The 13,408-nt window shown below is 41.0% G+C and overlaps 1 protein-coding gene across 2 annotated transcripts; it reads right to left on the bottom strand.

Annotated features, from left to right (window-relative positions):
- impact (impact RWD domain protein) lies at window positions 1-13,174 on the bottom strand. 2 transcript variants are annotated; one of them, XM_080032508.1, is made up of 12 exons: window positions 13,014-13,174; window positions 12,073-12,201; window positions 11,942-11,994; window positions 11,759-11,821; window positions 11,526-11,611; window positions 8,449-8,574; window positions 8,263-8,357; window positions 6,764-6,837; window positions 6,234-6,324; window positions 3,337-3,417; window positions 2,899-3,033; window positions 1-284 (listed from the first exon to the last, which is right to left on the bottom strand). In XM_080032508.1, exons 1-12 carry the CDS (start codon window positions 13,059-13,061, stop codon window positions 225-227), a joined length of 1,041 nt encoding a protein of 346 aa, XP_079888634.1. In that variant the 5' UTR covers window positions 13,062-13,174; the 3' UTR covers window positions 1-224. The 2 variants fall into 2 exon arrangements, with proteins under 2 accessions (XP_079888634.1, XP_079888635.1); XM_080032509.1 differs by lacking the exon at window positions 3,337-3,417.
- Between the last annotated feature and the right edge of the window lie 234 nt (window positions 13,175-13,408).

The raw sequence follows: 13,408 nt of genomic DNA on the forward strand, positions 1-13,408 counted from the left end.
ACAGGTTGAAGTGTAAACATTTCATTTCAAGGACTCTTGATCGAATAACAATGCAATATAAAAGCAATCGGCTAAAGTAATTCAAAACGTTCACTGTAGCTGTGTTGAATAAATTATTTGTAATTGCGAGGAATCCCTGTTTGTCTCCATTAAGGCGCTTCTGAAAAAACAACCTTTTCACATTAAGAATGTGAAAAAAATGTGTTTTAGTAAAAAGTCCACATTCATTTTGTCTTCTTGCTTTTTGGCCTTTTGGTCTTTGCTCCCGATTTGGTGACCTCATCCTGTGAAACAAGAAGAAAAGGATTAGAGACCGGCAATTATCTTCCATCAGCACTTCACTTAATGGGGTTTTAATATTAGAGTGCTGTTTTAAAGATCATGACTTAATTCTTGACAGATGCTGGCTGAACTCCTGCTGCGTTTTTTCCCCCAGCCTCGCTGAAATGTGAAAATTACTATGCACTGATTGCCTCGCTACCATACTGTTTAAATGTATTTCGATAATTGCGGCAAACTAAACAATGCCCTTGTAAAACACCCTTGAATAATTATCGTCGCCAGCACTTCAACAGCTTGAAAAAAAAATTGCAAGGAGGATTTTGAAATATGTTACACACCACAGAGGGACAAAGGGGAACATTTTATTATGCATGCAGCCCCTTCATATCTCACAAGGAGTTATGTGGCTGTAGTCTTTCTCTACCACCTGGCTTCTTTGTTTGTATCCCCAATTAGCATTAAAATGCAGTTTCCACGACAGGAAGTAGCCTTGTTACTGTTCTTAATGTGTAACTCACATGCTGCAAAGCGACTGCCAGCAACATTTAACTCCTGTGAGGTTCTGAAGTGTGAAGCTGGTGGTTGAACTCAATTCCTTTCCTTCTTTGTAGCACAGTCTATTTTCCTCCCAAATCCAATCCAAGTACTCACAACCTCTTCCCCAGAAGTGTTGTCTTGTTTCCAATTTACACTTCTTTAAAATACGAGGAGTGACATCATTTCAAGAAGTGATCCAAGGGGTTTTGTTTCTTACTTTTATATTCTAGGACAGCATCAACCTGCCAGGGACTACAGGTGAAAATTAGCCTGCATGGCTAAATCTGGCACATTTATATGTTGAACTTTGATGCTCATGTTTATCAATGTGCGCTGTCCCTTCTAAATCAAGAAAAATCTAAGAAATAAAAAATCGAAGCACCGAGTTTCTATCACCTCTACACAGGTTAAATAGGTGGACCTCAAGGGTCAATTCTTGGGCCTTTCTAGTTTTCCTATACATGCTTCCTCTGGCCAGGAGTCTAATCCAAAGGTTTTATCCATGTCAAGATAAGTCATTTCATTTTTATTAGCCAGGTTAGCAGCACCATTACTCTATGGATGTTGGGAAGACCTTGACACTGTGAATCTTAACAACTATTGGCAGGATTGGAACGACAACACACAACATTCACAATCTAAAAAAGATTTAAAAAAAACATTTAAAAATGATTATATCTATTTCTGCTCAGATGAATTCATGCGTAATTTGTTCCAGTGTGAAAAATAGGAACAGCTGAAGGACAGACATGCAATCAGGTCTCCTTCACCTCAGCTAAATGTGTAAAGCAGCTGCTGAACATAACTGGCCACAGAGAAATATTTAATAATTGACCAACTAAATATTTCAGAGCTTCATGGAGTTTTTGGACAACAATTCATTAAGACTGTGGTGGGGATTGGGCAAATGGTTAAATAATTTATATTGGATTAGCCTATATGTTAGCTAGATTTCTGTTCATTGTAAATAGTGTAACATCTTTATATGAACCTCTGTTTGGAGACAAAATCTGTTGTTTGCTTGCCTGTTCACTTGTCAATATACTGTCCCTACTGCCAAGACTGCTTATTATGTCATTGTAATAATTACAAACCAATAAACAAATTGTTAAAATTAAAATGAAAAAGAAGGGAAAAAAACTATTGGCCAACTAAAAGACCATGATCTATGGAGAAAAAAAGGGACACAGCAAGCTGTAGTGGGGAGTGACAGTTTGCTGTATATACCAGGTGCATTTACGCGCCATTTACGCTGAGTTTTTCTCTTGCTGGCAGCTTTCATCCTGTCATTTCAAAGCTGTCCAATTTTGTTAAAAGGACATCTCTGTGTCCTCTCATGCACATAGAGCAGCAGCAACTAGCTCTGTCTACCTGTGGAGTTGAAAGGAGATGGAATCAAAATGCTCCGTGCAGAGAGCCGAGAGATTGACTGAGATTGCCCTATGTTTAATATTCTTCTCATATTGTTTATCCTCTGCGGTATAAAGATTCGGATTCAAAACATCAATGCATGCTTGCACACATCCTTGTCAGAGGCTGGGGAATCTTACCCTTTGCCTCGAGCACAGGAATGAAATCAAGTGCTGATTTTTTTTTTTACTCAGAGTTGATTTGGTTTTCAAGAAGGATAGTGGGATTGCAGAATCTATCTGTGGCAGCAAACTCAAATGTCATTTGCATTATTAATGGAATAATTTTGCAGCGCACAAAGATGACTTCAAAGCAGTCTGGACCTAACGCCAAGCTGCTGAGAGCAACAAGGGAGCATTTGATCTCATGAAAATGTGGCCGACCAGACACTTCAAATGAACCAATATCTCTAATGTGAGCGCCACTGAAGAGTTACTGTTGAAAAGACAAAAGCAAAACCATGGGACACTCTGTATTATTATGATAATAAATGTGTCTCGTCATAACCTGTAAGTACACACAGTGCGGACTGTGGCTTTGGTTGGCTCATCCATTACTTTTCTCTGATATTTGAAAGAATATGAGCATTAGAAAACTGACAGCGGAGTCAGACGTGACTGATAACGTGTCAGTGGAAGATGACACAGTGATCCGTTATTGGCTTCTCACCGTAGACACAGTGTATCCTTCCTCCACCAGGATGTTCCTGGCACAGTTGTTGATGTGTTTGAAGCGGTCAGGACCCAACAAAATCCCCCCGTACCATCGAGACACGGCCACCATGACATTACGCACGTCCAGAATCTGTGGGGAGAGAAAAAAACGAGGTGAAAATGAGAGGAATGAGCAAGAGATGAATAATACAATAAATTAATTGTGACACCAAAACACCCTTCCCCGGCTGCCAAATGTTTCACACCAGATGCGATCGATGGATGAATCTTTATAACAGGGCATCTATCCATCCATCCATCCATCCATCCATCTATTCATCCATCCATCTATCCATCCTTCCATCCAGTGGCCAAAATGTTTTGTGCCAATTTGCACAAATGTGTGAAAAGTTGTGCAAACTAACTTATCAACAAACCCAATTCTCATACTGACATCTGAAGAGGATTTTTGAACAGAGGCTTGCTGTTTTGCCAAGTTTCCATGGGCTGAGCTTAAGACGTGTCCTACATCGCTCTACAGGACACACAGATTAAAATGACATTCATCTTCTCCTCAAACTCTCAGTAAATAACAAATCTCCCACAATGTCGGATTATTCTTTTAACCCAGCGGATATAGTTAAACCAGAGGAAATAGTAGGAGACACACACAAAAAGTGCAACCTGCTATTCGAGGGGACTCATCCACATCTGGCTGGCGACACCATGAATCAGATCAGACACTTGTTCATGGCCCCACACTTCATACACTCACTGGCACAAAGCACAAATCTAAATGAGGAAATGGGAAGAAAGGATTGTCGAGAGGAACGAGTTAAGAGAAGAATGGCTTAGGGAGAAGCTCTTCATGCTTGGTGTGCTGAGGGTGTGACGAGTGTGTGGCTCCGAGGGACTAGGCCGGCAGTTACAGTGGGTCAGTCAGATACTACATTCTCTCTCTCTCTCTCTCTCTCTCTCTCTCTCTCTCTCTCTCTCTCTCTCTCTCTCTCTCTCTCTCTCTCTCTCTCTCTCTCTCTCTCTCTCTCTCTCTCTCTCTCTCTCTCTCTCTCTCTCTCTCTATATATATATACAGTATATATATATATGGGCGGAGAAAGGAGGTCGCCAAGTTTACATTTATCTGTTTTGACAAATCTACTGACTCTCTTCTGCTTTGGTCTCCACCAATATCAGTCTCTTTAGCTGCTAGCAGCTGAGCTGTGTTCACCGACCGGTCTCTACCTGTGTATGTCTGCTGTTTAGTGATGAGCTTAAAGGTCACTATTATGCAAAATACACTCTTAAATATATATTTTTCAAAATTAATACTGGTGTGAGAATAGAAAAAAACATGATCTTGGGCCAATCAGAGCAGACTGGGCTTTTTGGAAGGCGGGGCTTCAAGAGACAGGCTCCGAAGGTGGACAGACAGAGGCTGAAAAGTGGAGTTGCAGCAATGGCACTGTGAGAGATATATAAATCGTTTTTCGGACACTACAACATGAAAGCAGTTCATAGTAGAGACCCAAATTACAATTTTGAACTGAAAATGAGCATAGTATCTGACCTTTAATGTCAGCTTCAGGCTCCATGATATCACCTGGATTATAGCCCGATTCAGCAGAAGTAGGGCATTGGGTCATGGCTTGTCGTGAACACAGGGCACCTCAAACGATTGCCTTATCTCATGTAGTATGACTTTGTGTACAACAACAGACACCACATGTGGAACGCCTCACTATATTTCCAGAGAGATTGTGGAGTCTGATCCAGCATAAGAGGAGTTGTGGAGTCAGGTGATGATAAAACATATCCAATTATTCCATTGTTAATCTGTTAAAATATTCATTACAACAGCTTTAATGTGGAGAGTTGTGAGTGTGACTGTTAGATGCGGTGTGTTTTCTAAGGGAGGGAACACTGTAATAGCCAAAGGCAGTTTGATTAATCTCAATTCTGTTCGGTAGATGACAGTTTCTGACATCCAATGCACTATATCTCATGCCGCTTCATCTCCCAACAGAGTCTCACTGGCTGATACGACCGCCGTCATCTTATGAATGAATATGAACTTTGACATGTGTCACCGAGCTCATCTGGAGAGGCTCTGATGCGACTTGGCGCCTGCTGGTAATGAGTATGACAGAACTACTACAAGTCACCGCTGAGCTCGGATCACAGCAAACTTTTTCTTGTGTCAGAGACCTTCATTCTTTCGTACGGGGAACCAAAGAGTGTGTTGGACAGTTGTACGTCTAACTGCGATGTGTGTGTGTGTGTGTGTGTGTGTGTGTGTGTGTGTGTGTGTGTGTGTGTGTGTGTGTGTGTGTGTGTGTGTGTGTGTGCATGAATCACCGGCCATCTGACAGCACAGGCCTGTAACAATGTGAGATGAAAAGATTGAATGTCGTGTGAAATAACTGTCATGAACTATATCTCTGGAGAGGGGTAGGGGGGTAGAAATTTATACATTATGTAAAAACTGGTGGTGTGGGTGAGACTGGTGAGACCCTGTCTCTGTGAAGAATGATGGTGAAGAACTCATCCCTTAATGAGCGTTTGGCTCTGCCTTCGAGGTGTTCTGCATTCTCACTTCATAGCAGATCATGATGGTGATTTAGTCAAATCAAATCATTAACACAAGCATTCTCAAATCAAAGGGCTAAATAACTAGTGAAATAATCATTTTGTGTTTGTGTAATTGACACAGTCATTACTTAGCATTAAATGCTACAATGACCTGACTCGTCCTGTTGTTATTGCCGTGGTGTAATGACCTCAGAGCTTCATGCATAGCAGACATTAATACACTTTAATCCTAATCTCCGTCAGAAGGACATACTGGCGGTGTTATAATAATAATCTTCCACAGTACAGGAGCCTCAGTTTCAAGTCACCTAACACCAGGAACTTCCAATTAAAAGTTTAAAACACTTGGGGAAAGAAAATACATTTTTATGTTGAAAAATGTACAATTAGCCTCAATCTTTTTAGAACAGACCGTGTATCACATTGATATCTGTATATCACGTATGATGTGGGAAGTTATGATTGTCAAGGTCCTAAACTACAACCGAACATAAGAGGTTTAAGTTAGTTGTCAGTGTCTGTGTAAAAGGTCCTTACTCAGAATAATACAAGCTTAAAAAAACCACAGTAGCAGCCACATTTAAACCGATTGTGAAAATGAATGGAGGCAGCTTCCAACAGACACCAATTAAATCCCAGAAGCCGAAAGAAAGTTGGAGGCATTCAACCATGTGTGCTGCACCGACTCCTCAATGTCTTCTTTTGTAAAAAAAAAAATAATCAGTTTTGGGTATTGTTCATGTTTTGTAATAAAATGGTAACCTGCAGTAAATGGAGCAATCTCCCTCCGGCTGCCGTCTCACCGTCATCCTCACAGTCCTGCAGGAAGCTGTTCTTGTCCTCACAGTGAATCCTACAACAGAGACAATGGCGACAGCTTGGCATGAGGTGGGAGAACATTGAGACATTTCGCTCAGACAATGACTCCTTGACATTGACACAGGCAGCCTCTTAACCAGAGAAAAGTTTTTTTTTTCAAGTGGTCTAAATGTCATCAATAATGACCACCCAGGCAGTGCAACAGCAGCTCGACAAGCGCCTAATTAAAACCACATAGCCACGTCTATTCACATAGTGCACAATACTATCAGATAGCCTTCATCGTCTCTGGTGCCAATGTTGACCTTTTAACGCCGTAATGTGCCCTTTAGAGAAGATAGACAAGCCTCTACTTAACTCCTATTCTTCTGCACTAATGAGACACACTGTAACACTGACCTCAGGGTGTGTGTTCACGGTTTGCATGATAAATAATAATATAGAAATGCATATGGAAATCTGACATAACTGACCTGTATGCATAAATATTATGAGTGGCACTGGCAATCTTCTTGTTTTCATAGAGCTTCTCCAGGATGATTTTAACCTGCAACACATGACAGGAGGAACAATGACTCTCACATCTGCTGTATACTGAAAATAACTTCAATAAAAACAGCTTTCGTGCTGAAACCCTGACTGGGTGATTGTTAAGGAAAAAGGAGTCATGTTTGGAAGTGACGCCGTCTTGACGCAGCTGACTAACACGGCTGACTAACACAGCAGCATTAGTGGACTGTTTACGAAGGAAAGTAACTTCCCCTGTAAATAAAACTGAGAGGGAAAGCTTAAAAATATATTTCCAGAGTAAACTATCCTCCGCCTCTCCACTCAGTCGACCTGTTAGTTCCATTTGCCGTAGGTCACTGATGAATAATTATGTTATCATGACTCACAAACTGTTTATAATGACTGAGAAATACATATTTGGTTGTACTTGTATTTTCCACAAACAGACAAAGCTGAAAATGTGGGGGTGGGGATCCAGATGTCCCTCTCTTAACTTTCAGCCAATCATACGCCACCTGCTGCTATAAGAACAAAGGTGTAAAAGCCCAAGAACTGCTACCAAATAAAGCCTATTCGCTCATGTAAGCTAGAAACAAAGCTGCGGTGAATAAACAGACACTAAATGTTACTTACCTAGCTAAGCTAACTAGCTAAGTTTGGTTGTGGCCCCAAATCTAACTTAGCCTGGCACCCGCCCACCTACTTCCGCTCAATTTTCATTTCCATTCAGCAGTCAGCGTTATATACGCGGGTTTTTCTCATCCAGATTTTTGGCAGTCTTTATGACGCCATAAAGGGAAGGAAAATCTGACTGGGGCTTTTGAACACAAGGTTTTTCCTCTTCTTAATGAAAGTGAACGTATAAAATAAAATGTGACATTTAAATACACAATTTATTTTTATTAATAATTCCTTAAATTACACAATTTTATATTCATATATACTGTACATTCTACACAATGTATTGGTTTTATTTATTTATTTATTTTACTTCTAAATGTCTTAACTTATCATACAATACATACACTTACTTATTGTCTGTATTAATAAATAAATACAGAAGGTTTAAGAGTATCTTAATCTCTGGTTGAGCGGACACTTCCAGACTCTAATGAAGACATTTGTAAATGCTGAGCAGTTCTCTGGGGAACAGCTGTGTCTGTAAATACTTCTGTCAACATAACACTTCACAGCATGGTGGAAGCTTTTAAAGACGAGTAGGCTCGCTTACCCGAGAGCCAGAGAGTGAGATTAGCATGCAGGAAGGAGCCAGGTGATGTTTCAGTTGATCAAATTAGCATATTTAAATCCCAACAGGTAATCTTGTTTGTCTTGGTTCGAGATAAACAAGTCATTGTTTAAGTATCCAGCTGAAACCTTCCCACATAGGAGCTTTGTCTTGGGTTTTCTCCATTGTGTGGTAATATTAAACAATTAACAAATTGCCATTCACGTGCCATACCTGTCTGGGAGTCACCACGGGAGCCAAGTGAGGCTGGAAGGTGCTGCGTCGGTCTGTGATGGTGCCTCCATGTTTTATTGAGGGTACTTCGTCATCTACAGGGCAAATGGAGATACATCAAACATCAGAGAAAGAAATATTTTTTTAATAAGCTGCGTTTCTGTCATTCTGACCACTGAGCCTTACCGTTTGCGTGATCCATGAAGAGATGCGCATTTTCTGTGTTCAGTTTGAGAGTCCTGTAGTCTGGTATGTCTTCATCGTCCTCCACCTCCTCCTCTGCCGTCATGTTCACCTTCTCCTGTTGACCCACTGAAGCAGGGGAGGCAAGAAATGTCATGACACGTTAACCCACCAGCCGGTCTTATATCTGAGTTGTCGGCAGCGTGCCATTAGTGTGACACACACTGACACTGGGCAAGTCATTATTACCAGTGTACCATTACATGACCTTAACATTGCCACTAGCATGCTTTCATAGCCTATTCCTCCCACACACAATTCATGATGGATGACACATAAATTACAACTGACAAACTGATGTTTTTGGACCAATGAAGACGCTGATATTATTTTTTAAGTGAGGATACATATATTTGACCAAGCAGAACGTCATCACTAATACAGAAAGGTTGGAGCTGAGCAGAAACTGGCCATGATAAATGCTAATAGTTGATGGTAATTGTTTTGCCAATGGCAAATGTGATTTTGATTTGAAATCTTGATATTTACACCTTGAAATCAGTCAAAGACAAGGAACTTTTTTTATAGAAAAACACCTGTGCCCTCCACAACAGCAGAGCGCTACAATGGCTCAGAGACATATAATATAACAGTCTTTGGATACACATACACAACTTAGTAGAATCATTATTCATTGTATGTATTGGTTTTAATGGATTTGATAATAAGAAAACTAGAGGTTTAGATCATGGAATACCACCAGACTTATCCTTTAATGTCCTTCACAAGAAATGTGTCTAGACAGGAAAAATCCGCTAAAACAGAGGCCGGGATCAAAGTCGAGCTGGGTACAAATCTATAGCGTGCAGGCCTGCTGTGACTTGTGGTGGCTGGGTTATGTCTGCAGTGTTTATTCTTGGGCTGCATATAGACACACAGAGAGAAGCACACAAACTGACAGAAATAAGTTAATCTTTAGTTGAGCAAACATGTGATTTTCCATCTGGTCTCATTCGACCAAACATGATCATCCGCCCCATTATTTCCACCGTGTTTCCTCCCTTTTCATGTCCTTTCCTGTGTAATGAGCATCATCCCCGGCCTTATCACCACCCTCTCAACCTTCTCGTCTCTGCACCATGTCCCTGTCATTTGAATGGGAAGAAGCCATCGTTCCCGCTCATCCGAGTTGAAGTGCTGTTACCAGTTATACCCGTTAGCACATGCATCCCAAAGAGAAGGACCATTTATGCCACACAACAAAGGAGAGGACAGGTAATATTTTTCTATGGCCTGTTGCTCAAAAGAGACCGACCGCCCTTTAATAACAAACAACGCCCGGCCCTGCTGTAGATAACCAAGACTTGTGCAGACTCCCCAAGAAAAACCCTGATGCGCTTGTAGAACATCTTTAATTTGGGTATCTTGGGCGACTTTTACACCTCAAAAGGATCCCGCCAGCGTAACAGAAGGCATTACTTAGATATCGATCTTAATTCAACGCAGTCACTCAAAGTCAGACACAGATGGGTTTTATTTTCTTTGAATGCCTGCAGGCCTTTGTGCTCATCTTATCACAGATTCAGAGCACATCAGATGGTGGAGTTACTTGTTGTGGAGGAGGAGCATCTTAGCAGGACTGAGATAGGGGACAAGTTAAAAACGAGGCTTGAGTCAGGTAAAAGGATTAATCCCGACCTTTGATTCACATTTTGATAAAGAAATTTTGTGGGCTTTATCAGACTGTTAACACGTGTAGATGTTATCATTGTTGGAAAGCGTGGAATTGACCGCCCTCATGCTGAGGCGATGTGCAAGGTGCTGTATTAAGAACGATTACAAAAACAGGAGGAAAATTGTGCAAAGGAGTTTGAAAGTAGCAATAGTGGCTCTATCCTGCAACTCCTTTAGTTATTCTTTATGCAAAAACTCACTTTTCCTTTAAAAGTTGGAGTCTGCGATTCTGGAGAACGCTTGTTGACGAAATCACTTTTGGTCCAAATAATTTAATATCTCCTCACGATCCGCTACCTGTGCGACTGTGTGCGCGCTGAATAAAATAAATATAATAAAAATGCTAGCAACATGCCTATTTACAGGGCCAAGGCTGTTTATTAACACCAGATATATATATATTTTTGCACACACAGATTATGGACAGGTTGTGGATTGTGAGGAGATATTCACTGATTTTGACACACAAAAGGACAAGCGTTCTCCAAAATCGCTGACTATACCTTTAATTGTACAGTGTGTAATATCTGAGTATTATTGGCATCCAATGGTAGATTCTAGATTGCAAAGCTACTTTGCCATTCAGATAATTTACAGAATGTACAGTGGCCTTCAAGTACAAGAAGCTAGTAACTAAAGATGGCATCATCCACCACTACCTCAAGTCTTTAAACAACATCAACTGATGAGGTGAAAATGTACTGTATTGAGTTATTTATTCAATACTCATCAACACTATATCTAAAAACCTTCAAGGCTGTTAAGTTTGTGTGTTCTGTGCTATTGTAGAAACATGGCTGTGCAAAATAGGGGTGGGCCCCGCACCTTTGTAGATATCACATTCTCAGGTAACGCTTTTTTTCAAGCGATTATACACCAATTAAAACATACCTATGAATATAATATTCCTTTTTAACAAAGTCTGTTCTGAAAATGTCAAAACATTATACACACTGTAACTTTAAAAAGGTGAAGAATGCTGTTTCAGAATGCTATAGTTAAAGCATAAACCTATCTTTCGTATTCAAGTTTATTTTTCTATATAAAGTATTAAGCGTCCATGGGTTCAAATGACATTTGAATAACATTTTGATTTATTGTACCATATATCTAGGGCAAGAACCCTGGAGCTCCGGCATATAACAAATGGTTTCTGCATTAATCCTCCTGGTGCTAGTGTTTTATTTACAGGGAAATTAAAATTCATGGTGATCAACAGCTAGAGAAGCTTGTTATGTTCACTCAGGTGTCAAATTAAAGACCCCAAAACACAACGGGGAATATCGAACTCTACTTGGCTGATTAAAGTCGTCATTTCAAGTCATTACAACTTTTTCACACCTCACCTGTTTCTGAACTTTGGGATTTCTCTACGAGGAATTCCCGGACCTTCTCCACCCAGAGGTAGAGGATGCTCTCCCCTGCGTTCTCCCTGGAGACAGTTCAAATTTCCACATGAGCGTATACGTCTATGGAGAGACGGACTACACAGAGGAGACAATCATGACACGCTTTTGCTGTGGCAGATCTCCCTGTGCAGCTCCTCCACCTCATGTCAGACATTATGAGAAGCACTCACACATAGAGGTCTTCCAGGCTGTTTGCCAACGCGGCCCTCTCCGGACCTCGCAACCACGCTGCACTGCAAGAGCCCAAAACAAACACAGGGTAATTGAGTGGCACCAGGAGTGGGCCTTTCAGCAGATCACCATAAGATTTCATTTTAAAAGGCTTTCCAGTAAATCCAATCAAATAGACTTACTGGATCTGGTAGAGGGGCGGCGCTGCGCTGGGGTAGTCAGTCGGGAGAATTATCTGATCAAATAAGAGTCTTTTACTTGTTGAAAAGCAAACTGAAATATGATCAATTAAGCTAATGTCTTTTCTCTTTACCTGCAAACATGCTGTCAGTTTGGGCTCCTCCATGTCGTTAGATATCTTGATGCAAAATATTCTGGATGCTTCATCTATAACGCACCACTCATCTCCATAGATAGAGGACAGCGCCTCCACCTCCTCAATCTACAACAGTAACAAAGTAAAAACATCAACCTGTGTGTCTGTTGTCGTTAGAGTGTACTCATTCATGCAATATTTTATTGCATGTATATGCCCCTTTGGCATATACATGCAATAAAATTAATTTGTTTTCCTGTAACTTATTGAATAGTAGAAATCTCCCTATGTGGTTGTATTACAGAGGTGTAGTAATACAGTCACCAGTGGTAGTTATTTGTCTGGTGCTCAGATGCTTTGCTCTGTGAATCCAATGTGTTGGCAAAACCTCCAAGGCACTACCTAATGCCAAACTAGCCCACTGGGTGATTATAAACCAGGATGGTGTTGTGTGTCCATTGTGTCCATTGTGTCCATCACTCCTCTCGTTTCATGCTGCTTCAGCTGCTCATTGTAAATGTGTGTGCAGAATGAAGGCAGCACCTGCTGAGTCGCAAACATCGCCTGCATACTGTGTGTGTTAATGAATCCAGACACCCTGTGTGTGTGTGTGTGTGTGTGTGTGTGTGTGTGTGTGTGTGTGTGTGTGTGTGTGTGTGTGTGTGTGTGTGTGTGTGTGTGTGTGTGTGTGTGTGGGTGTGTGTGTGTGTGTGTGTGTGTGTGTGTGTCTTTATTTTGCACAGTTGCTCCTGCATTGTAAAAATACCTGTTGTCAATTTGCACTCCTGTTGTTACACCTGCCACAGACATTCACACATTTGCCTTTGCACGCTCCCTGCAGGACGCACCCAAGCACTACAACAGACCTGCCACTGAAACTTGGCAGGTTGTCCTAACTTTTTCCCAGAGTTAGCCTGGTCACTGCAGAGACAGCCTACCTGAGCCGGAAGATCTCCTTCACTCCCTGACGTCATGATGTCGGCCATGTGCTCACGTCATCCCCAAGTTTCGACTGTTAAACTATTCTTAATATGATCAGTCAGAAAACAGATGCAATACAACTTAAAAGCACATGAACTACATGCTGAAGTCCAGCCGGTATGTGTGCGTGGAAGTGTAAACTGCTTCCAGGGCAGAGCTGATTGGCTGTTTATGTTTCGTCTTCCGGGTTCTGGTTTCACAACAAAGGACGTAGCATTTTCGATGTAGACCGCAAAGAGAAAAAAAAACTTTAATTATTAAACATTTTAAATAAGGGTTATGAGTAAGATGGTCACGTGACTTATCAGTCACTGTCAGTTACTGGGAGGTTTTATTCTGCGTTTGTAAATTA

This window comes from Ammodytes marinus, assembly GCF_949987685.1.
Source record: "Ammodytes marinus genome assembly, chromosome: 8".
Taxonomy (NCBI): domain Eukaryota; kingdom Metazoa; phylum Chordata; class Actinopteri; order Uranoscopiformes; family Ammodytidae; genus Ammodytes; species Ammodytes marinus.

What these genes read in the sequence shown, in the direction of transcription:
- impact (XM_080032508.1), bottom strand. Translation starts at nt 13,061, where the DNA reads ATGGCCGACATCATGACGTCAGGGAGTGAAGGAGATCTTCCGGCTCAG. An exon ending in AACTGACAGCATGTTTGCAG is followed by an intron (nt 11,995 to 12,072) that starts GTAAAGAGAAAA and finishes TTATTTGATCAG; the next exon opens with ATAATTCTCCCGACTGACTA. An exon ending in ATCCCAAAGTTCAGAAACAG is followed by an intron (nt 8,575 to 11,525) that starts GTGAGGTGTGAA and finishes CCCCTGCTTCAG; the next exon opens with TGGGTCAACAGGAGAAGGTG.